The sequence below is a fragment of the Mesoplodon mirus genome (assembly GCF_964341445.2).
Source record: "Mesoplodon mirus genome assembly, chromosome: 6".
Classification (NCBI taxonomy): domain Eukaryota; kingdom Metazoa; phylum Chordata; class Mammalia; order Artiodactyla; family Ziphiidae; genus Mesoplodon; species Mesoplodon mirus.
This window is the reverse complement of record NC_138982.1, coordinates 9,340,952-9,366,477: the sequence shown is the minus strand read 5'-3', so window position 1 is coordinate 9,366,477 and position 25,526 is coordinate 9,340,952. Positions and strand designations below refer to the sequence as shown.

The 25,526-nt window shown below is 47.3% G+C and overlaps 1 protein-coding gene across 1 annotated transcript; it reads right to left on the bottom strand.

Moving 5' to 3' along the window:
• Positions 1–14,674: 14,674 nt before the first annotated feature.
• On the bottom strand, positions 14,675–18,274 carry CHST2 (carbohydrate sulfotransferase 2). Its single transcript, XM_082625408.1, has one exon. The coding sequence runs from the start codon at positions 18,155–18,157 to the stop codon at positions 16,565–16,567; it is 1,593 nt and encodes a 530-aa protein (XP_082481534.1). The 5' UTR covers positions 18,158–18,274; the 3' UTR covers positions 14,675–16,564.
• Positions 18,275–25,526: the final 7,252 nt, after the last annotated feature.

Here is a 25,526-nt window from a genome sequence, read left to right as displayed (position 1 = left end):
TAACCGGGAAAAAGAGCTGCATGGTAAGATCTTGGGCTCTGGGCTGAGACTGCTGGCTCTCCCGGTTACTGGCTGTGTGACCATGGGCAGGTTACTGTATCTCTGAGCCTTGTCTGTGAATCGGGCTAAGAGAAGTGGCTACCTTAGAGGCTCACTGGGTTGCTGACATATATGCATAGCACAGTGGCCAGAACAGTACACTCAGTCGAGGTCAGCAAATTATTATCACCCTCTGAAGGTCAAAGGCAAGAGGATCTTTCTACCCATTCACTGTCAGTATAAAGTTGCTTTTGAAAAGTGAACCAACCACCCACCAGTTTGGCAAATCTAAAAGAGCTGGTACCTCTCCTGGAGGAAGAAGGCATTGCCTGCACCAGCTGGCTGATAGGTACACTCAGTCCCTAAGCTGTTAGGTTAGGTACCAGCTGGGAGGTGCACTCAAGCCCAAGATGGGTGTTTTCCCCCTCTTTGCTCAGCTCTGTTATGTTAAAGTGCTGTCTGTCCCTAAAATGGCTTCCTTTAAAATACATGTATACACACAAGCATATACATGTATGTATCTATATAGATAAATGGATATAATGTATACATAACCATCTATTGCCACGATCTTAATTTTCCCCACACTCTGAGGCTTCAGCCTTAGCAACGAGAGCTGGTGTGGCCAACTGTCCTGAGCTCTTGCCCCATAAGTGTTCCTCCAGGCTACGGCCGGTTGAGTGTGCTCCACAATGTGTCGTGTTTAGGCTGTGGTGTCTTTGCTCTCTACCATTTATTGGAGCTGTAAACATTGTGGAAATGAAGGTACTTAACCTGCCACAAAGAAACGAAGGATGAGTAACATGTTGGATATTAAAATGTAAGCTATCATACTGGGCAGCTCTCATCAGAGTGGTTAGGGAATCATCTCTGGGCCATTAGGAACTCCTGGAAGTCCTTAGATATTAGCATCAGGCATCATCACGTCACAGCAGCCCAGATAACTGATCCACAGCTGACTCTCAACTCTACACTGAGCAATGAAAGCCAAAAGTCTGAAGTTATTTCTCAAGAGCAACTGCCAATGGCAATGCCAGGACCACGTCTCCCCTGGGGACAATGCTGAGTCAGTCATCAACTCCCTCATCCTGGAGAGCAAACCACAGCTAGGAAGCATGTGACTGTGCTCCTCGCCTACCCCCAGCCTGAAGTCTCCAACCAGCCATTTTTAAACAAATTCTTAAGTTACAGAAAAGAAGTGACTCATTCTTTCTGCCCTGTGTTAATCAAAAGTTATGCAAATTATTTATGTTACATGTACATATGTATAAAACATGCATATATGACCCTTAGACGAGACTCTAAATTTACTCCAAATTCATATTATGATTGGGTGTAAAGCTCGTATGGTAGAAATATATTCTTATTAACTGAGGTGAGCAGAAATCAGAAAAAAAGAACAAGACTGACATTGTCATTTTTAACCAGCATCTAACCTTTAGAGGGTCTGGCATGTCAAGTTTTCTTATCACCTGAAAACATGCTAAGAAATGAGAATATCCGTCATTTTGTCTGTTATTTATACACTGCTTGTTTGCCTTTGGTCCTTCTAAAAATGCACACTCAAAAAGAGTAAAAATCAAATTCTGGAGTCAACCACATGGCTAAGATGCTGCAGGATGGAAGCCCAGAATTCATTTTAACATGTAGTATTCCCTAGACTGTGGCAGAATTCAGGTTTCAATTAGCTTTCTTCAGGCTCTCCAAATCAAGAAGAATCTAGTGGGTTGTTAACATATTCATAAGTAAACAAATGTTTGGTCCTTTGACAGGTGGCCAGGATGGGGTGCAGGGAGGGACCGAGGTATCCATGGTGAAGCCACGGGGGGCTTTCACGTCCCTCACTCCACGGGACTGGACCAGCTACGCATGCTGCTCCTGTCTTTCTGATCATCTTCATCTATACATTTATGGAAGGGAGCAAGATGCCCACTGAAAGAAGCCTGGCACGCAGCCAGAATTACTGAACTGCGATGGTGCTCCTCATACAGAACCGCTCCAGGCTGAATGTTAGCAAAATGAAATTGCCTACAGGTTGGCCACAAACTTGAATGTGAACATCGATCACCTGGGAGCCTATTAAAATGCAGATTCCAATCTGGCAGGATAGAAAGGGGCTGATGCAACTGATCTGAGGACCCCACTTCCCTTCACAATTAAATAAACGTGGTTTGGAGGCATCCCAGGTGCCAGGCACGGTGTCTTCTCCTAGAAATACAAAGATAAGACAGGGGCCCTGCCTTAGAGAAGTTGGTGTCATAGGAGAGACAGCTTAAAACACTCTGGGAAAATTCAGCCATCGTTTGGATTCTTTGCATCACAAGCAAGAAACCCCCATCCAAAGTGGTTCAAGTGAAAAGGGAATGTAACTGGCTCCTGTAATTGCAAAGCTCGGGTAAGGTGACTTCAGGTCCGGTTTGAAGCAGGGCTAAAATGACATCATGAATACCTAGTTTCTCTTTCTCCACCAGGACCTGGTTTCTCTCTCTCAGCCTTTTGGCTCTGCTTCCTGTGGTTTGGCTCTTTTCTCTTGGAGGCAATGTGGATACCAGTCCATGTTTCTTCTCCTCTTAATAAGAGTGCCCGCTTATCCCAGAAATCTCAGCAAAAATCTCAAGGTATCTCACTGGCTCTAATTGGGTCATGTGTTCAACACTTAACCAATCACTGTGTCCTGGGAAGTCAGACTTCCACCATGGCAAACACTAGTGTTTAGGGTGGAGTTAGCCCCAGCAAAACCACATGCATCAAAAGAGCAGGAGGCATGGATTCCCAAAAGAAAATCAGTGGTTGGATGCCAGGCAGCCAAAAGGCCACAGTCACCACAACAGAGGTGTGATAGAAGCAGATGCATAGAGAAAAACACTGGTACCTGATAAATACTGTTGACAATGCATGCGCACGTGCGTGTGTGTGTGTGTGTGTGTGTGTGTGTGTGTGTGTGTCACCAGCCACAGGCAAAGCACACACACAGTGCCCAATCTGGAAAAGACTGCTGATTGGCTTCTTGGGGGCCTTTAACATGACACTGCTCCACCTCTACCTCAGCAATGGTGTAGTTCAGTCACTCCAGAAATATTTCATTCATTACTTTCCATGCAGGAAATGAGAAGTGAAAAGCCTGGTTTAATTGTTTCCGAGATTAGAGTTAAATTGGAATATAGACCAGACTGACACATCAAATATTTTAAAGCCAATACAAAATAATGTGTAGCTAAGTACTGATTTGTCCTCAAAGAAAGGAGGCATTGGTGTAAGCTGGAACAGAAGCTTCCACAGGCATGAACATAGAGTTGCAGTAATGACCCAGCTTGTTCATTGGGACATGAAGAGACTAAGCAAGTTGTAGAAGAGGACAGTGTCAACTTCAAACACCAAGGATAAGTGCAAGATTTGAGCACCCAGATCAACGACCATGGCCTAGACCACCATTATCCATGATTTGAGTGTCCACGTTGGGAAGCTATCTGATATCCTAGACTTTTTCATCTCCTTAACATGTTCACCTTCAATCCACACAACTACCTTAGCCCTTGACTGAGAACAACTGCACCATCTCAGAAATATAGGATTCAAGAATTCCTGACTGCTTGTTCTATAATCTATCCTGCCAGAACTGTATATATATATAAAATCTCAAATCTTTACTCTCATTGAGAGTTTCAGCATCTCTCCTACTTTTTCCCTATCCTTTACCCATCATCCAAGCCTGACCTAAAGCAGTAGAATGTAGCTATAGAAACATGCAAACTTTAAATTCATTACTGCCTTAAATGCCCCAAATAGCAATGATGATGATGATGTTGATGATGATGATGATGATGATGATGTTGATGATGATGATGTTGATGATGATGATGATGTTGATGATGATGATGATGTTGATGTTGATGATGATGATGATGATGATGATGTTGATGATGATGATGTTGATGATGATGATGATGATGATGGTGATGTTGATGATGATGATGGTGATGTTGATGATGATGATGATGTTGATGTTGATGATGATGATGATGTTGATGTTGATGATGATGTTGATGATGATGATGATGATGATGATGATGATGTTGATGATGATGATGATGATGTTGATGTTGATGATGATGATGATGTTGATGTTGATGATGATGATGATGATGTTGATGTTGATGATGATGATGATGATGTTGATGATGATGTTGATGATGATGATGATGATGATGATGTTGATGATGATGTTGATGATGATGATGATGTTGATGATGATGATATGATGATGTTGACGATGGTGGTGATATCATTATCACCTAACATTTATGGAGTATCATTATGAGGCAGCTTTATTGTTGGTTCTGAGTCAGTAAGTACATAATTCTCTTTGGCTTAATTTAGCTCAGTATTTCTCAAAGGAACCACTATTGGCATTTGGAGCAGGACAATGCTTCATTACCTGGGACAGTCCTGTGCACAACAGATATTCAGCAATACTGCTTCCAGCCCACTAAATGCCAGTGTCATGGCAAACACACACACACACACACACACACACACACAGTTTTCCAAAGGCTGGCCCTCAATCCTCCCCACCAAGCAGATTGAAAGGACAGTTGAGAACCAGGGGCTGAGTGGAAAGAGTACTAATTTGGACCTCAAAACTGACATTTACTGTATATACTTTGACCTTGAGCGGGCCACTAGCCTCTCTGAGAGTCAGTTCCTCCTCCTACAAAAGATGGGTCGTAATCCTACTTCTGCCTGGTGGTGGCAAGTTTCCAATAATCTAATAAAGTATTAGTGAGAATATTTAGTGCATTCATTAGGATTGCATTTGACTGTGAGTAACAAAAAATTTGACAGCAGCAGCTGAAACAATTAGGTGTTTATTTTTCCTACAACACAGGTATTCTGAAGGCCGGTGGTCCACGACTGGTGTGGTGACTTCATGATCTCATCAACATCCCTGGATTCTGTCTTTCTGCAAGTGGCCTTTACCTTCATGGCCACCTCTCAGCCACAGCATAGAGTCTCCCCTTCCAGACTCAAGACAGACAGACAGACAGATGGATAGACAGAAAGGAGGGGGGAGAGGAGGAAGGGAGCAAGGAAAGAAGACAGGTAGGAAGACAAAACAGGCAAGAAAAGGCTCTGTCTCTATCAGAAACATGACACAACTAAAAATCCCCAGCAGATTTCCATTTACGTCTCATTGGCTGTCGCAGGATCATTCCTACCTACAAGGGAGACTGGGAAATATTTTTAGCTGAGCATATTGCCTCCTAAGATTCTGTGAGTAAGAAAGAAGGGGATAATGGATAGTGGGTAGGAAACCAGCAATACCTGCCATACTTAGTAAACTACAAAGCATTACAGAAGTGTAAGGTGGCGTTATTATTAAAATCTGAATGAAAGCACATCACAAAATGCACTATCTACATGAATTTCATTACCTGAATTAATCCCCATCACTTAAATAAGTGAATGTTCTTATTTACATCCAACGAGCATGGCTGCCCAATTCACTAATAAGGTATATCGCTGCCCACATTTTAACATAGCAATGCAGAGCGAACCACCTTTTGTGTAGTGGGCTCTGAAGAAGATTGGCCCCAATTATTCAAGGTAACAGGAGATAATGAGAAAGTATGTAAATGAATATAGAAGACTTTTCTTGGTTTAAGGCCACCTGGAATTTATTCACCTACTTTTGATCATTGCACCCTGATTTTCTTGTGGAAAAGTGCTCTCCCACATTGTGTGCAGGTTGGTGGTGAACTCAGGTGGCCTCGGCCTGCAGTGGCTTGAAGCAGGATCTCAGTCCCTCGACCAGAGACTGAAGCCAGGCCACAGCAGAGACAGCACTGAATCCTAACCACTAGACCACAAGGGTCGGGGCTAGTGACAAGGCCCTGGTTTGTCTGCTTTGGAGAAATGAATTTCAACAAAGAGACAGAAAGCAGTAAAACAAGTAAAGTGTTTATTAGGAGGGAAAAATTACCTGTGAATAGACACACCCCGGCGGGCTCAGAGAGAGAGTCACGATTTGTGATAGTTTGAATCACTTATATGGGGCATTTCTGCCAGGTTTCCTCTGGCCAATCATCTTGCTTTGCCTGGCTCTGAGTCCATATTTGGTTTATCTCAGGGTCCCCCCACCCCGTGCACACACATCTCTTAGCCAAGATGGATTCCAGCACAGAGGCCTGTGGGAAGGTTGACACCACTTATCATGGGGTGGTGTCCCCTCCCTTTTTGACCCCCAAGGAGCCTTTCTGCGCCTGTGTAGTCAGGAGGTCTCCTTGACCTCCAGAATGAGATATATGTGGTCTCTTTATCTTTTATCTTGGCAGGACTCAGCTCCTCCTGGCTCCCGCCATTATCTTTATCTTGGAGTATCTGTCCACAGTGGACAGACTTCAGCTGCTCAGCCTGGGGCCCATCTATCTCCTGCCTCAGTGGGACTGTCAGTCAAGGTGCCCTGCTCAGGTGCCCCAACCTCAACCAGTGCAACTCTCTCTTCCTAGACATTGAATTCTGAATGTGTGAAGCAAGACAAATGAAAGAGAGAGAAAGGGAGAGGATGAGGAGAGGGAGAGAGGGGTACAAAAGAGGGGGGGGAGTGTGGGAGGGATAAGGGGAGGGAGGGAGGGAGGAAAGGAGGAAGGAAGGAAGGGAGGGAGGGAGGGAGGGAGGGAGGGAGGGAGGGAAAAAAGAAAGAAACAAGAAAGCCAGTGTATCCAGCCTTGCTTTTTAGCTGTTCTTCAATTCTGTGGCCTCCCAATGTATTTTCCAGCTAATTTCCTGTTTTGCTTACTGTAATTGAGTCTGTTTTTCAACCAAAGAACCTTGACTGATGCCTATGAGAATGACACTTGCAGACCACCCAGACACTCAGCTCTCTGCTTTGGATTCAACCTCATCTCCTACTAAAACTTGACCAGAATCCCAAAGGGCACTTCTTCTCTGATTCCCAGACATTCTATACAGATGTGAAACACTGGAATGGCCAAAAAACTGGTAGAAGCCAAGGAAATAAGTCTTAGGGCAAGGACGTGTCAGGAAACCAAGAGCTGTGGTTTCTAGTTTGTGCAATTTCTCTGACTAGAGACACAGAGGACATCTTTCAGCCTCTCTGCACCTCGATTTCCACACCTGTGGGTGACTGAGCTGTCTCTATCACATCAACCTTTATGACATGCCAGTATTTCCTAACTTTGCTAGGTCTCCACCTGCCCACTGAGTCCCTACCTGCAAAGCCTTAGAGTCACAAGCCATATATCCACCTCCTGGACATCCCTACTCCTTGAGCAGGGCTCACACCACCTCATCCTTGAAATTTTAAATAAGATTGCCTAGAAGCCCCATCTCACAGTGGGAGAGAAATTTCCTTCCCTGCCCAACGCCTCCAGGAAGTCCTGGGGTAAGCCCACACTCCCACAGGTCAATTCTAGCTTGAGTTCCTGCTTCCACTGAATTTGCAATTGCCTCCCTGCCTTTCACCTCCTGTAGTTTTTCACCCCATGTCATCCTGGGTGGCACTACTCTGATCCCTTCGGCCTGCAAAGCACCACCCACTCAAGGCAAAGCAGGTAGCAGCCTTGCTGAAGGCGTGGAGTAACAGAGGCTACTACACACCGCAGCCGAGGAAGGCAAATACCTCCAGGCTGAACACTGGCCATTCCCTTCTCTCCCAGGGACATCACTGCAGGGTCCCCTCCTTGGGCTCCAGCATCCCGTCACGTTGCTTGTCTCCTCTCTCTACCTCTTCCCCTCTCCCTTCAAACTCTTTCTCCCAATCCCCAAATTTCCTGTTCAGATTTTCCATGCCTTCTTCCCACCTCCAAAATGGCCTGTTACATGTTTTGCTAAACAAAGGTCATTCCAAGAGGAATTCTGACCAACAATTGCTTCTTTCTTTCTGCTGCAAAAAAATGCATCTCTAACAATCCTGATAACACCTGTTCCCTGGCTGAAGGCATAATGCCTCCAGCATTTAGGAAGCATTTCTCAGAAAGCATTTGGCTGGAATAAAAAGCTTTGCTATTTTGTTGGTATCCCTTATATGGAAATACTGTGACCTCTCATGTACCAAGCAAAAAGAAAGAGGCTCTGTCACTTAAATAGCTGCGTGACCTGAGGAAAATTAAGCATCTAAACCTATATTTCCCTTACATAAAGTGGAGACACTCATCACAATGAAAAAAAAAATCTATTTCTATGTGTCTATATGAGATGATGGATGCTCACTAAACTTACTGTGGTAATTATTCCATGATGTATGTAAATCAAATCATTATGCTGTACGTATTTAACTTAGACAGTGCTATAGGTCAATTACACCTCAATAACATTGGAAGAAAAGATGGAGACAGTAATACTTATGCCATAGGATTGTTGTGAGAATCAAATAGAATCATGCATATAAAGTACTTGGCACAGTGACTAGCACATGACAAATGCTCTACAAAGGGTAAATGATTATTAGTACTCTCATCACCATCACAATTAGGGCATTTGAAAGTGAGACTAAAATGGTGATAGAAAGTTCTAAAAAGCACAACACATCGAGAAGTCACTTGGGAAATGTAAAAATATAAATGAAGACTTAACCTAAAAAAGTGCACTCGGAGCTCACATTCTGGAAGGATACTGGTCTCACCAGCAAGTATGGCTGGTTAAATAACAGGGCTAAAAACCATAAATGTGAATGCCCATTCTTTCAGAAGGAAAATGTGTTTCATTTCTATTTTTCTTTTAGAAAGAAATAACATAATACCCTCCTTCATCTAAAGATGCTGAGCATGAATATGAGAACATCAAATATTTTAATTCCTCCCAGGAGCTAGTTCAGTGCTAGAGAGAATAAGAGTTTGCCAGAGTAACTGGGACATCTGAAAATGGAAATGTAATATTCAGACCTCCACATTGTTCCTTGAAACCCTTCCAGTCCCTGAAAAAGTTAAAAGATGATCATACCAGTGATGAGCTCCACGTGTCAAAATAAATACACGGGCTCAGCCTACATTACTGCAATACATTTTCCTACTGGGCCCTTAAAAATCGTATCATTTCTACATGCACCCCCCAATGTTCATAGCAGCACTATTTATAAGAGCTGAGATATGGAACCTAAGTGTCGATCAACAGATGAATGGATAAAGAAACTGTGGTATATATATATATATTCCATAGTGTATATATCTATCTATATTAGAGACAGATTCCATTGTGTATATATATATTCCATTGTATATATATCTATATCTATAGATAGACAGGTAGATAGATAGACACAATGGAATACTACTCAGCCATAAAAAAGAATGCAATTTTGCCATTTGCAGCAACATGGGTGGACTTTGGAGGGCATTAGGTTAAGTGAACTAAGTCAGACAGAGAAAGACAAATACTGTATGAGCTCACTTATATGTGGAATCTAAGAAATACAACAAACTAGTGAATATAACAATAAAGAAGCAGACTCACAGATATAGAGAACAAAGTAGTGGTTACTGGTGGGGAGGAGGGGGAGGGGCAGGTAGAGGGGGAGGCGGGGGAGGGGCAAACTATCAGGTGTAAGGTAGGCTCAAGGATGTATTGTCCCACACGGGGAATAGAGCCAGTATTCTGTAATAACTGTAAATGGAAAGTAACCTTTAAACATTGTATTAAAATTTTTTTAATATGTAAAAAGGATACATATATATTACATGCACGGGTAGGACCAAAAGAATTGTATCATTTCTATTGACTGTAATTCAGTTGTTACCTTTCTTTGGGGGGCTCCAATTTATTGTTCCTCTGTTTCAAACATTAATAGGGAAAGACCACATTTGAGGCCTTCCACAGGACTTTTTGGAATTCCTTTTCATCCGTATTGATTTGTCTGGCTTTTTCCGCCTTCTGTCTGGCACACATATGAAGCTCAGACCATAGTGGAATGTCACATCCCAACTCAAAAGCCTCTGACAGTGTCTGCTCCCCTCAATCCCTTCTGCTGCGGTGGCTTCTTGGGTGATCTCTTTTATTTAGCACTCCACTTTTTTTTTTTTTTTTTTTTTTTTTTTGGCTGTGCTGGGTCTTAGTCGCGGCAGGCAGGCTCCTTAGTTGTGGCATGCAAACTCTTAGTTGCAGCATGCATGTGGGATCTAGGACCCTGACCAAGGATCGAACCCAGGCCCCCTGATTTGGGAGCATCAGAGTCTTAGCCGCTGCGCCACCAGGGAAGTCCCCAGCACTCACTTTTTAAAGACCTACGAGCAAGATGCTGCTTCAGTGTTGGGGAGACACACACACAGATAGGAGCCAGTTTCTTTCCTCTTGAAGGACCATGACTAGAAGAGGAAGTGGATTATAAACAAAGAACCCCAATCTGCAGGGATACATACCGATAGATCTATGCACGAGGCAGTCAGAGGGAATAGGAGACCGAAAGACACATCTGCATCTTGGAGCAGGGCTGATAAGTAAAAGCTTCAAACATATCTAGGCTCTTCGATAATGAGTAGGAATTTACAAAGTAGAGAAGAAATGGCAGGCAGGAGAGGGGAGGAGAGTGCAGAGAAATTTCCCCAGAGAAGAGCAGGACATCCCACACTTATAATGAAATCAACTTAGCCAAACAGACTGGACACAATAAGGAGGCTTAGCTGTTGGCTTACCACACCCTGCACCTTTACTCCTTGCATTCATTGTAACTTGACCTTCTGCTTTTCTATGCACAGACTCTCCCTCTCTATTATACACGAAGCAAATGCAGAGAGTCCCACAGTAGTTTCAGAAGGAAGGGAACATTGTTGTCAGCAGAAGTTGCTAGCATCCCCACGCTGAGGACAAGGAGGTCAAGCTCTCCATCCTCATGGAAGACTATCTGACCTGTTCCTGCCAGAAGGATTCCCCTGACGGCACAGGCCATATATATATATATATATTTATATAAAGTTATAGAAAATAACTTCTTGAACTTAAGAAGTAAATATTCAGATCAAATGGGCTTGATGAATACTAGACAAAATTAACATAAAGAGACTAGTTCTTGTGGAAGTTAGAAATTTTAATTTTTCATAAAAAGAATTCTGGAAGACAGGAAAAAACAAAATAAAACAAACAAAAAGAATAAACAAGTTAGCTCCAAGGGAAGAAAAATCAGGACCAGAAGTTAATAAAGCAATATCCATCCTGAACAGGATTGGTCCCAAGTTGTCTCAAGCCCAACTGATGACTCAGAGGGCCTTGTCAATCACTTGCTACAATCATCAAGGATTATCTGTCATGTGTGCACTCACCTCCTTCGAATTCTATCATGCAGAGTGCACTTGTCTCGCTAGGATGTCTGTGCTTCAATTATAGTTACACACGACACCTTGCAGCCACTTTCCAGGAAATCGTAGGCCACTGTTATTTATTCTCTCCTATAATTAAGCATTTCGTTTCTGTATCTGGATGCAAGACTGGCTTCACGACAAATACCCGTACAGTTTGTGGGCCCTACACTCAGAAGGGCCCATGCTTGATTTAATCCTCTGCTGCTGCAGAATTGAAATGCTTAAGAATTTTTTAACAGGAGGCCCTGCCTTTTCATTTTGCACGGAGCCCCACAAATTATGTAGCTGGTCCTGTCTCGAGGATTCACTGCCTCAAGGTGAATTTCAATCAAGCCCTGTCTACACACTCAGGATGGGAGCCATTACTGAATGGTTCTGAGTACAGCTTTTGGTTACAGTGATCATTTTCACAGTCATTTACTTGGCAGGGTGACTGTCACCAACCTGAAAGTTCAAACAGCCCCACAACACATCTGAAGTCTGATTACAAATAACTGGCTTGGTCAAAAGTTAAGCTTCGGCCTTGGCTATCCTCTCTCATCCTGCCAGGTATACAGACGGGCCTTATTTCTTCAAGGCTCCTTCAAGTTTATAAACAATACCACCTCCAACACTGGTTCATAAAGTTTCCCATTCTACAAACTTAATGTGTTATTCAGAATTGAACCATTTCCTTAGCATAATTTGATGAAGGGTGTGCAGAATTGTATCAGATGTAATAAAAGTCAAGCCCTGTAATTTCAATTATTAAACACTTGTACCAGAGCCCATACCCAAGCGGCTCAGTGGCTTGTACTTGAACTGCAAAAGTAGCAGCTGGATTGCCAGAAAAAAAGGGAAGGTATGGAAACCAACTGTGTTCTTAGCCGTGACAGATTTGAAAGAGTCCTTCTCAAGGCGAGTGACAAAAGGGATCTATAAACTGTGCATTTGCCTTGGGACATCCCATCACCCACCTCAAGCCATTCTGCAGATTGCAACGGTCATTTTCTACCTGTCCACATTGGATCCTGACACGGAACTGTCACTGGTTCTGATAGAATCATCGCCCACGAGCTCTCAGAGGCCTGAGATCAAAAAGTGTCCCTCCCCACACACCCATTAGCTGGTATAAAAACATTCTCTCTTCCAGACCTCAAGACAGTGCACAAACACACTTGTATGTGCAGGCGGGCATGTGTGCTGTGCATAGAGAGGGAAGGGAAGGAGGTCGGGGGAGGGTGGTAAAGTGACACCTCGTCTTTATTCACGACTACAGCTAAGACACGCCTTTTTACTTCCCTCTTTCTGAAGTCATCTCTAGAGACTGGGTTTCCAACATGATGTTTATTTCATTGTTCAGACAGAGGGAATACTCATTTAACGGCCTCACTCAGATTCACATTCACATTAATTTCAAACAGACAGCGTAATTCAGCCACCACTCTCCAGCGTGCAGCAGAAATCCTGGACAGAACTGGCCACGGCCCGGCAGGCGATGCATGGGGACAGGCAGCCATTGTCTCGTCCACTATCCACAATAGGACTCACTTCCTGCAAGTAACTATTCTCTGTCTGGGTGAAACTCACAGCACTCGAAACCATAAATAAATATCACAGGCTTCTGCCATCATTAACAACATCCCTTAGGTACCAGGGCAGCATTTATTCTGCCCGTATGTTCTGATCCCTGCCTTTTATCTTGTTCGTGCCGTTGGAAAAACAAGTAATAAAAATAGAATTCCTCATTTGGAGACTTTTACCTCTCCATGTTCAGAAATTCTAATTCATCAGTGGGAAATACTGAACTAAACACAGATCCTCCTGGAAATCTTGAAGGTGTTTCTAGTGCCTATGCCCCACATCTAAATAGAGCCTAAGGCCCTTTCTCTTCAGCAAACTTTGATGAACAGCCTGGCACTTTCTCCAAACAGGTAACTCGTTTTCCCACTCTTTCCCTTCTGAGCACTTTCAAAATTGGATAGTTACGTATTTCACTCACTTAATAAATAGTTATCAAGTACCCACTGTGTAGTAGACACTGAAGGGTACAGGATTTGCCCCCATGCCCGCCCACAAGGTACCCACGGGTCAGTCTGAATGAGGCCTTTGAGTGCCCCTGAGCTCCCTGAAACTCAAGCACCCAGCCTCAGCTGCTGCCCCTGTTCCAAACTCATATTTGTTGGCTAAATGCACTGAGTAGACTTTGTTTTACAAATAGAGCTTTCTAATTAACAAAGGCATTCCAAAGGCAATGGGGTAAATCAGGCGTGCTATCAGTCAAGCAGAATTTGAAAATAAAAATCACTCTGATAACCTGCTCTGAAGAATATGTCCTCCTGCTGATGGACATATTGCCCAGTTGGGAACGGTGAAAGGAACTCCTTCACATTTGCTGCTTCAGAAATGGTCACAATTCTCTGTCACAAATTGTGTGGCACAAGTCTGCTTGCTCCCGGGGCTGACAGAAGCTGATTAACGCCCAAAATTGCTTCTCTCCTTCTCAGACTTGTAGGTGAATGTCACTGATATGACGATCTCGGCTGTTAGCGGGAACTACACCTGTCTCGCTTTCCTAGAATGCAGCGAGGTACAAATCTCCAGGAGCAACAATTCACCCTGTCAAATTACCGAGCCCAGGAGTGGCACAGTGGAGAGAAGGCAGCTGCTACAAAACAAGGATATTATGGGCGGAAACCCCGTTCAAACACAGCAAGGGGAGAACTGTGGGTGTTTAGCTTAAAACTTCATCGGAGCAGAGACCGTGAATGTGCTGCAGGCTACAAAGCCTCTACGTGGCATCTCACCTTTTAAAAATACAAGATCCAAAAACATCATGATTCCACTTTAATGCAATCAAAGTCCTTAGCTATCCAGAGAGAAGAATGAATTCAACTGCTTAAAAATCCTTCACTCAAACACTAAACGTGAATTTTACTGTGATTGAGTGAAACGAGTTGATTCTAATGCCACATGAAATTTGTTTTTAAATGGTTCTTTTATTCAGAGTGGTTGCCTTTTAATGATGCTGCCTTAATTTCCTGCTAAACCTGTTTCATCTCTAGTCATCCAACATTAATATTTATTTTGTTCATTTACTTTTAAAGTATTCTTAAATTAAAGTTGTTACAAATATTCTACTGCTGCTGAAGATAATTCAGCATAGGCGCTACCATGAAAATATCATAGAAACCATGATCAATGTGTTATAGCTGTAATCTGGATTAATAAACACAATTACTATAAACAATTTTAGTACATTAAGAAATAACCATTCTAGAATGTGTTATAAAATCCACTGCTAAATACATCCCTTTTTTTTAACCTCTGTGCTTTTAAACTCTCGGAATCCTTAACAGTGTAGTTAGATTTCACATTGTAATAAAAATTATACTTAAAGTATTTCCCATGTACATATTCCTTTTCATTATATTTTCCTTAAAATGAAATCCTCAGCATTTAACCTATACAGATTGGCTTGCACAAATCTCACAATAAATTACAGTAAAATAAAATTATGATGAACTTGAACTTGTACCATATTTAATGTAATATACAACTACACTCTCTTGTTCCTGTTTAGCTTCATAACTTCTTATCATAATACAACATTCTGCAGAATGCTTCAGTACAAATGGGCTCAGGACAGCAGCAACACCATTACCACTACAGGAAAATTGCAATGGTTCTTTCCCTGGAAAATACCAAATCTTAAAATCCAACATACAAACTCATAATTCATTTTCATTTCCTCTTTCCCATAATTTATTTTCATATCTAAAAGAAGCTCTTGGTTGAAGACTTATACTGTCAGCAACACGTAGCTTCTTTGCAATTTTTTACTTTCAGAAAACATGATAAAAGAAAAGCAATGTACCCCACAAGCAACCTAAGTAAACCATTATAAATTCACATTCTCTTTTGCACTAATTTGGATGGGCAGCCAGGAATAAGGGGGATAACCTGTGGGTGCCCTTACAGTTCCCAGATCAAACTTCCCTTTTCATATGCCTCTGTGGACTGTGTCAGAGGCAGAAAAACTCCCCAAACTCAAATACTTCTGTCACTTTTCTAACCAAAGAACTTGTTACCGTTGCCAACAAAACGGTCACACTAACCTACGGAGGGTCACACCCTCCGTAGGGTCTTGACGGGGTCTCCCACCAGGTCCTCATACCGCACCACCAGTTAGTTTGAGGTTTGTGTTATCATCAGAAGTTTTTTGAACTACATACTTCTGTTTTTTAAAAAATCCTTTTTCTGAACTAACCTCAGGACCAAAACACTGGTCTCTGCTTCAAGGTTTCCCAGTGTTAAGAGTAATCAAAACCGAATGCCTTCAGATCCTCAAGGGGTTGCTTCTTCCTTTCTGTGCTCCAAGTGAAACAGGAAAGTAGTGCTGTGCTTTTTCCTCCACTGCCCTGCTTCGTTTTTGCCTTTAGAATCTGAAGATTTGTCCCCAGTCCTGGGCACCTGACAGACTGTGATTTACATGGGAGAACACAACTCCAAGGCTCTTATCAAGGAGTCTGAAGCTGCTCCCACCCATCTGAGCTGTTTTCTAGGAAACAGACAGGAAAAGGGGGTGGGGGGAGGAGAAGCAGATTCTGTCTGAAGCTGCACAGGACAAGGAACACAGGCAAATCCAAAGTAATGGAGGCAAATATAAAAAAGAATATTATTTATTATTTTCTTTATTAATACTCACATATAACCTTTGCTTTTTACACAAAAGTCTACTTAGAAGAATGCCTCCTTGGTTTAGCATGCCCAGTGGGGCTTTTGCTCCTGGACCACTTCCCCTTTCTCCACCCTCCCACACCTCCCACCCCACCCCCGACATCCAAATGACTCTTCTACATGTTCACAGATACCACGAAAATTTTGGAAACAAGATTTGGGTTACTGGATCTTGATTTAATCAACATCCCACTTCAAAATGGAAGGCAGGTAGGGGAGAGGGTAGGAAAAGGGAGAAAAGGCAGGGGAGAGAAGAGGAAGGACAGCAGGTCAGAACTTTCAAGCCTTGCCTTTTCTGAGATGTGTGTGTATTGTGGCTGTTCCTTGAAATTCAATGACTCAAAACACTGACAGCAAGTGCCTGTGTGGTTATTTATATTATGTATCTATAACAGAATGTGTGGGCTTCCTCAGTTTGGATCTGGGCTGTTTTTGTTGAAACACACCACAATCCTTCTGTGGGTGTCACCACAGGGAGTCTGGTCTCCCGGGAACCCCTCTCAGAGCCGGGGTTTCCGGAGCAGGGTCTTGCTGAGGTCCCTGACCTCTTCAGGGCTATTGACCCGCTCGTAGCCCAGCACGGCCATGGGCTGGTAGCAAAACTCCTCCACCTGTTTGATCTGCTGGAAGGTGAGGGCGGTCCGCCAGGCGTTGGCGGCCTGCGTGGCGTTGCGTGCTGACACCACGAAAGGCTTAGAGGAGGAGCCTGAGCCACTGGTCATGTTGAGGGCAAACTGCTCCATTTCAGGGCTCACCAATAGCCCCACAAAGTCATACACCCTCCGTAGGGTCTTCACGGGGTCTCCCACCAGGTCCTCGTACCGCACCACCAGGTAGTGGCCTTGCAGCCAGTCAGGGGGCTGCAAGGCCGTCTGCAGCGTCTTGGCCATGCTGTGGCAGATGACCTCCATGGCGCCAAGGGCGTGGTAGTCTGCAGGCCCACCCATGCTCTCCTTCTTGGCGCCCAGCTTATGGCCAGCGGCCTCCAGGAAGGGCATGCGGTGCGCTCGGGGGTCCCGGCTGCGCACCACCTGCAGGCTTTCACGGATGAGACCATGACGCGAGCGGATGCGTGAACTGGCCACAGCGCGGGGATCCCGCACCAGGTGAATGACCTTGAGGTCCAGGGCCGGGTCGCGCAGAAGTGGCGCCAACACGGCCACGTCGAAGACACGCACGCCCTTGATGACCAGAGTGCGGTACTTGCGGCATTCCTCCTCGAAGCGCGCCAGGCGCTGCGGCGGGCACTTCTTGCACACGCGATCGTCCACCAGTCCAACGACCTCCTTGCGGTAGGCGGGGCACAGTGGCGACGAGCACACCACCTTGTTGGTGGCCGCGCCGAAAATGCCCAGCGTGGTGAGGTTGCGCCCCCCGCTGCCAGCGGGACTGTACAGCTGGAAGACGGAGAGGTCGCAGCGGTAGAGAGCGCTCAGCATGTCCCGTGCCGCCCCTTGCAGGGAAACGGCGTCCCCCGGGTACAGTTTTTGCCACACGTGCCACACTGGCTCGTAGAGGAAGAACACTTCGGGGTTCTGGTTGAAAAGCTCGCCGAAGAAGGACGAGCCCGAGCGCCACGTGGTGAACACGTACACCAACTGCCTCTTGTCCCCGCCATCCCCGGTGCCCCGAGTGCCATTACCGGGAGGGGCTGCGGCCCCCGCCGCCCCCGCCCCGGCTGCCGGAGCCGCCCGGACGGGGGCGACGGGAGAGCGGTATGGGGTCCGGGGGTCCAAGCGGGTGTGTGCGCGGGGCGGCACGGCCGGAGGAGGCCCCGGACGCCCCCAGCCGCCCCCAGCCGCCCCCGCCGCGGCCCCGAGCGGCCCGTCGGGGCTGCACTGCTGCAACGGCTCCTTGTGCCACTTGTAGTCCAGGAGGTTGAGCATGGTGAGCACCAGCAGCAGCGCGTAGCCCGCGCACAGCACCAGCGCCTTCCTGCGGAACACCTTCATTCCGAGCGGGGACGCGGGCCAGCGGCGACCCGGGCGCCGGGGCCACGGCGGGAGCAAGGCGCGCGGCCCGGCGGCAGGCGCGGCCGCGAGCAACCGGGGGGGCGCGCCCGCGGGCAGGGCTCGCGGCGGGCTGCGGCTCATCACAGGCACAACCCGGGCCGGCAGCGCGGCGGAGGCGGCCCTGCAACCCGGGAGGAGGACGCAGCGGCCCGGATTCGGGCGCTGGGACTTGGGCCGCGACTCCGAGGCGGGCGCGGCAGCAGCGGCGGCTGGTCCCCGGCGCCCAGGGTTGGCTCTCCCATGGCAGCGGCTCTGAGAAGGACCTGCGAGGGGAAGCAGAGTAAGCTCGTGCGCCCCAACCCTCCTCTCCCTAATTAACGCCCACCCTCGGGTCTGCCTGGCTACCCCGCTAACCTGGAGCCGCGGGCGCTCCCCGGAGCGGCCCGGGAGCACAGCCCGGCGGTCAGTCCTGCTGTCACTCGTTCCCCGCCTTCTCGAGCGCTGTTTTCCGCCCGGGGTCCGCGCGCCTCCGAGGGGGCCGAGGGACTTGGCAGCCCAAGCCCTGGGCAGAGTTTGCGGGCAGCGGGCGCCCTGCGGCTGGGGAAGGGAAACTTTCACCGGGCCCGGAGCCCTGCTCTGCGCTCCGCTGAGTCCAGTGCGCCCGGCTCCATCGGCGTCTCCACCGCCCTCTCGGGACTGTAGCTTCCTTCCTCGCTCTGGTGGGGGGTGGGGGGGGTGAAGCTGGCCGAGGGAGGGGAGGGGGAGGCGGCTTATACGGGACCCAGCTCCCGGCAAAGCGGCTCCGCCTCTCTTGCTCTCGGCCTCCGCGCCCCGAATCTTCCCATCTCTCTGGCGGTGGTAGATGGGGCGCAGCGCGACTCTGCAGCGGCGGCGGCGGCAGCTGCTTCTTCCATCACCCGAAGGATGCCCGGGCGGGCATTGCCGGCAGCCCCCGCCGCTCCTCAGCCTCCGACTGGCCCGGAAACCCCCTACACACACAAACACAGCTCTAGGCAAAGGAGCCGGGTCCGCAGCGCTCCCTTGCCCGCCTACCCCGTGGCACCAGCCTCTTCAGGTCAACGAGGCATCGGGGCAGAGAAAACCCCGCCGCCGCCGCCGCAGCCGCCGCGCGAAAGCCGGCGCCCGGGAGGATGCTGCTACCCGACTCTCCCTACGCGGAGCGGCTGCAACGCGCTCCGGCCAGCCTCTGCGAGGCTCCTGCCAGCCGGCGCCGGGTTGGTGCGCGCCGCCGTCTGTCGCTGCGGCTCCTCCCCTTCGGCGCGCTGCCCTCCTCCTCCGCGCGTCCCGCGCCCGCCCCCCCCCCCTCGCAGCGCCCAGCTCCCGCCGCCGCCACCTTGGGGGTTGGAGATGCGGGTTCCGATTTACAGCGGCGCCGCTTGGGCCGCCATCCGCGCAGCGTAGGCCGTAGCAATCCGTGCGCCAAGCGCCAGGGTACGGACGCGGGGTTCGGAGCGCTCGGGCGTCCCGACCTCTGGGAAACTTGGATTCTCCGTGCCGCTACCGGGCTCAACCGCACAGTTTTGCTCTCGGAAAGAGTTGGTGATAAAGTTTGGGCAGAAATCCCCCAGCGGCCTCCCACTGCGCTCTCCCCCCGGGGTCGGCACCGCCGGGCCTCTCCGGGGACCGAGGACGCACCCGCGCCCCGGAGCGCTCCGAGGAGGCCGAGCGCGGCTCTCAGGCTTCCCACTCCCGGCTCGTCCCTTCCAGCTGGCCTGAGGCTTCTCCCTCACCGAGGAAGTAATAAATCTTTCTGACCCCTGGGTCAAAGAAGAAGCTTCAGTTTTCCGGAGGTGTGTGCCAGCGGGGCGTCTTCTCCCCTCTCTACTCCACCTATGGAGAGGGCCTCTTCGGTTTTATTAGCCCCCAGCAGACGCTCTCCCCACCTCCGATCGTAATGACGCGTCCGCTGTGACTGACGTCCTCGGGAATTGGGGTGATGGGTCGGGGGTGACTCTTTGTTCCAATTTACAGTAAAATACTTGTTTTGCTTCTTGGTGTTAGAGATGAGATCAAACGATTTCACCCTAAAGGAAACGCAGTTTTTGGAAGTAGATCATTTTTTAAGTTAAGGTTTAAGTACTTTTTTTTTTTTAGGATAATGAGGAACAGCCCTCCCTCCCTCCCTCCCTCCCTCCCCCCCCTCCTCCTCCTCCTCCTCCTCCTCTTCCTCTCTCTTTCTCTCTCAATCTCTCACCAAAAGAGACTAAGCCATAGCTCAGTTTCATCCGCAAAATGGGGACAATTATAATAGCCTCCAGTAATTGAACGGTGATGGGGAGCTAGACGCCCAGATGATTAAACCCCACTTGAGCCCTGGGCTGAATCGCTACGAACTGCGACCGGTCTTGAAGCTCACGGGCCGCTGGTAACAGACTGATCTCCTGGAGACGTTTTGCTGCCTCCTGTCCTGATGGAGTTTTTAGAAATTTGATAAAGTTACTGCGAATTTATGTTTGTACTGTTTGGGGCAGCCTTTCTCAGCAAGATCCTTCTAAATTAAAAAATGTTGTTTGCGCTATTATTCTTCAGTGAGTCTTACGGAAGGACGAATCTTCGGAGTGCAAGGAGTCTTAGAAAGTGACTTAATTCATATGAGTTTTCAGGGCAGAAAAATGTTCCAAGAACTTGACCTAGCCTCGTTTTCCAGAAAAATCCATAATGCCACAGGTAGAGTTCAGATAATCCCCCCCCCCAGTGGTTCTGATAAAAGGTAAGGGTGAGACGTTTCTGACACAGATTTTATGCAAATAGAAAGAGGGAGAGTAGAGATCGAATTTTATCCACAGCTTTCTCAAGCAGCATGGCATTTCCCCTGGGAGCATGTCAGGACAGACAGACATTTTTAATCCCTGTTTACAGACGAAGATGATAGTTTAATGGAGTGACTACCCTTTCCCCACGAAACTGAAGTGATATTGACACATTAAAAGACTGGTGGAAGAGAGGAAGTTACGGAGGCAAGAAAACCTCGACGTTAGTATTCAGCCTGGTTCCAAGAAAAATAATGTCGAATATTTAAAATTTAGTCCCTGGCTTTGTGGTTACTCAGAAAGCCCCTGAATTGCAGTTATTTGCTGTAAGGACCCTTTTCTAAACGATTGTTTGCATAGAAACAGTTTCGTCTGCCATTCTGTAACACTTTCCTGAAGTTGGCAAAATACTAAATCCATTTGCCAGACAACCCCCCCAGTGAGTGCTCAGCTGGCATCAATTTACAGGTTCCAGCATCTCCACCCTCTCCTTGCTTGCAAATGTTTTACCGTTTTGCACCGTGTCATGATTAATTCCAGCCTTCGTCACAACTAATGACACCCAAAGACTTGATAATGCCTGTCTTCCCACGTGGGTTCAGGATGTCCTTTCATTTTAAGCCACTTATCCCGTTAGCATAGTAATGACCCAGACCTATAAGAAGTCACATAATTTCGTTGCCAGAGGAGTCAGGCCACAGGGCTGTCCTTAATTTCAGCTCACTGTTGAGTTTATTGCAATTCAGAGTCTTTTCCACGAGGCTCCTCAGTCCATCCTCTGCGGTCTGGGCTGTGGAAAGGAAACTGCTGTTGGAAACTTGCTGTGGCATTTACCTAATCCTGGACAGATAGGAGGCCAAACGTTCTGGGTTGCTGTAGGCCCAGGGCCCAGCCTGTGGGATGTGGCAGAGAGATCTTCCCCAGACCTTCCTCCATAGTCTGTCGAGAAAAGATGTAAGGCTGGGTTACCCGGCCAGTTTCCATCCAGGCCTGTCTGTGTCACTGTGGACCCACAAGATTCCCCTCTGGGGAACGCCTGCCCCTCCCCGGGCACCAAGATAGATTCAGTCAGTCATCGTTTCAGCAAATATGCATTGTCAGGGGAACTTGAGTGCACAGAATTGGATTAATCATAATCCTTGATTTAAAACACACTGTTGGGGCTTCCCTGGTGGCGCAGTGGTTGAGAATCCGCCTGCCGATGCAGGGACACGGGTTCGTGCCCCGGTCCGGGAAGATCCCACATGCCGCGGAGCGGCTGGGCCCGTGAGCCATGGCCTCTGAGCCTGTGCGTCTGGAGCCTGTGCTCCGCAACAGGAGAGGCCACAACAGTGAGAGGCCCGCGTACTGCAAAACAAACAAACAAACAAAAAAACACACTGCTGTCATTAGTCCAAGTGTGGTCCTTTTCTTTTTTATATGATTTTAAATAATATAATGAATACTCATGAACCCACTACAGAGCCCACGAACCTCCAGAGGTAACCGCTCTGCTTAATTGAGTTTAAAAGCTGAAATGAAATGGTCAAGTTTGGGGTGAGGGGGAGAGGGGCTTGCCTTAACTGGCAAAAAAGGAAATAGCCTGAATTGTCTGACGGCTGTGAAGGAACTCTTTTGAGTTCCCACCTTCAAATTCTAGTATGTAGCCACCAGTCATCCTGAGGAACTCCAGCCCAGCCTCTACATCAGCACCAGTGACCTCACCCCTCACACCTCTCCCTGGCCTTATTTATCACCAGCTGGATGAGAAGAACACACAGGTTCCCACCTGTGTCTTTCTCCTCCACAGAACACTTTGCTACTCACTTCACTTCTGACGCTCCAGGTCACCAAAAGTGTGGATTCTTTCCCCAACACCAAGCAATTCTGTGGCACCCGCTGGGTGTCCAGCAACTTTACTCAATTCTGACACTATTTGCCTGGAGATAGCGTCAGATCCCAGAGGTTAAGGGCTCAGTCCCACTAGACTGCCCCCCACTTCAAATGCCAGTCGCAAATCCAGATTGCCACCTGGGATTCTGACCAATCGGTCCTAAGTAAGAGGTTTCCCATGATCCCCTCCTCGGGTTCAGTTAATTGGCTAGAACGGATCACAGAACTCAGGAGAAGTTTACTTACGTTTATCGGTTTATCGTCAAAGGGTATGATAAAGTATATGGGTGAACAGCCAGATGGAAGAGATGCACAGGGCAAGGTATGTGGGAAGGAGCACAGAGCTTGCACACCCTCTCTGGGCTCACCGCTCTCCCGGCACCAATACATGTTCACCGGCGAACCCCCTACTGTTGGAATGTATGGAGGCTTCTCATGTTGTCATGACCAATGGTTAACTCCATTTCCAGCTCTTCTTCCCTCGCCGGAAGATGGGGGCTGGGGCTGAGAATTCTAAGTTTCTAATATGGCTTGTCCTTCTGGTGACCAGCACTTATCCAGGAGCCACTCAGAAGCCCACCCAGAGTCACCTCATTAGAACAAAAGATGTTCCTAGTACTCTTACCACTTAGGAAATAGCAAGGGTTTTAGGAGTCCTGTGCCGGGAACCAAGGACAGAGACCAATATATGTATATTTCTCATTATCTCACACTAACACTGACTGGGCTGCTCACTCATAACCCCTGATCTGCTGGGCTCTTTTATTATTATTTAATTATAACCTCCCATTCAAAAAAAAATAGCAGGAATGTGAGGTAGCCCACAGAGATAAACACAAGAAAAATGATCAAAGGGGAAAATAACATGAAGCCAGGGGTATGGTCTGGACAGCAATTCATTTCATGAGGTCCTGTGCAACTGTGAGAGGTGAGTCCAAAAATTGGCTCTGAGCTTCCTAGTAGGCATTGTAAAGAAGGAAAGTTGCTCAGGAGATTGACAGCTTTGCCTGACATAGAGAACTAAGAAAATAATTTCTCTTCTTTGTATTGTAAGACTCATTCATGTGATTTCTTTGTTCACTGCTTTTTTCCTAATACTAGCACCCTATCTGGCATATAAGTGTTCAATAAATATTTGTTGGCTAATTACTGTGGGTCCTTAAAAAGGAATTATGCAGCATGGAAAGTGTACTATGTCCTTAAATAGGTCTCCACGATCTACAATTAAAAAAACTATAGAGTTGGGGCAGTAGGTGCTGGTTCTTATAAGCCCAGTCAATGAAATCTAATGTCATAATATCAATGCTCAGTTCAGGAAAGGTGGACTAGTGTGGGCTACATCTACCACTCTGATGGTCTGGCCTGATGGCTCATCTCAGCACGCTGCATTAAGCTATTTCTCATGCCCAAGTGTGTAGGGATGAATCCCTTCTAGGAAGAGGCTTCTTGGAGAATTGACTGCCTGGAAACAGACTCAGCTTCTGTCAATTCTTTTCACATCTCCATGCCAAACATCTCCCAACAGCAGTAAGAGCTGTGTCTTGTGCTATCCTCAGCTAGAAAGTGGTCTTGAAGCATTTGGAAAGTCATTTCGTTTCCCCCTCCCCACCCCGCTCTCCCCCTTCTGTTTCCCAGGACTTGTGAGCTATGAACACACTAAATGGAGTTGAACTGGGAGCAGGCAGCGTGCCTTGCTCCAACCACCACCCTCGTCCCCAGGCTGGACCTCCAGTTTGCAGGAACTGCTTCTTGGAGCAAATCTGTTCTCTCCACGGAGAGCCTGTCCCCCAACAGTTGGATGTCTGGAGATTGGGCCTCCCAATAGGCCCTGAGAGATGGCCAACTGGCTCACTGTGGACCTTCTGGACACATCACTCACCTGGCCCCAGTCGGTCAGGAGCAATGACTTTCACGGTATTTTTGAAACACAACATTTGAAAAACTGGAGAAGCTTTGCCACTGGGGTTTTAGTCCATGATCAGAAGTACTTTAAAAATAATCAACCAGGGCCTCCCTGGTGGCGCAGTGGTTGAGAGTCCGCCTGCCGATGCAGGGGATACGGGTTCGTGCCCCGGTCTGGGAGGATCCCATATGCCGCGGAGCGGCTGGGTCCGTGAGCCATGGCCGCTGGGCCTGCGCGTCCGGAGCCTGTGCTCCGCAACGGGAGAGGCCACAACAGTGAGAGGCCCGCATACCGCAAAAAGAAAAAAAAAAAAAAAAAAAATCAACCAGTCACCAAAATCAACTGTCGTGAGGAAGCAGAGATAATGTCACACTGGTGGAAACTCCGTGGGACATCCACATGTCTGTGCAGTAATAGAATTCTGCTTAAAACAAATAAAGAGCTGTCTAGTGTAATACTCCCATGCCTTCAATGTGACTTCTACCACAGGTAACACAGTCTCTGATAAAAGGCCGTCAACTGGAAAACCTTCTCTTTATTGACATAAGAAATTAAGTTCCTTGAGATGGAGAAACAAGATATAGTGGCTCATGGGGCTTCCCTGGTGGTTCAGTGGTTAAGAATCCGCCTGCCAATGCAGGGGACAGGGGTTCGAGCCCTGGTCCGGGAAGATCCCACAGGCCACGGAGCAGCTAAGCCCGTGCACCACAGCTACTGAGCCTGCGCTCTAGAGCCCACGAGCCACAACTACTGAGCCTGCATGCCACAACTATTGAAGCCCGCATGCCTAGAGCCCGTGCTCCACAACAAGAGAAGCCACCACAATGAGAAGCCCGCGCATCACAACAAAGAGTAGCCCCCGCTCGCTGCAACTAGAGAAAGCCCGCGCGCAGCAACGAAGACCCAACGCAGCCAAAAATAAAATAAATAAATAAATTTATAAAATTAAAAAATAAAAAATAAA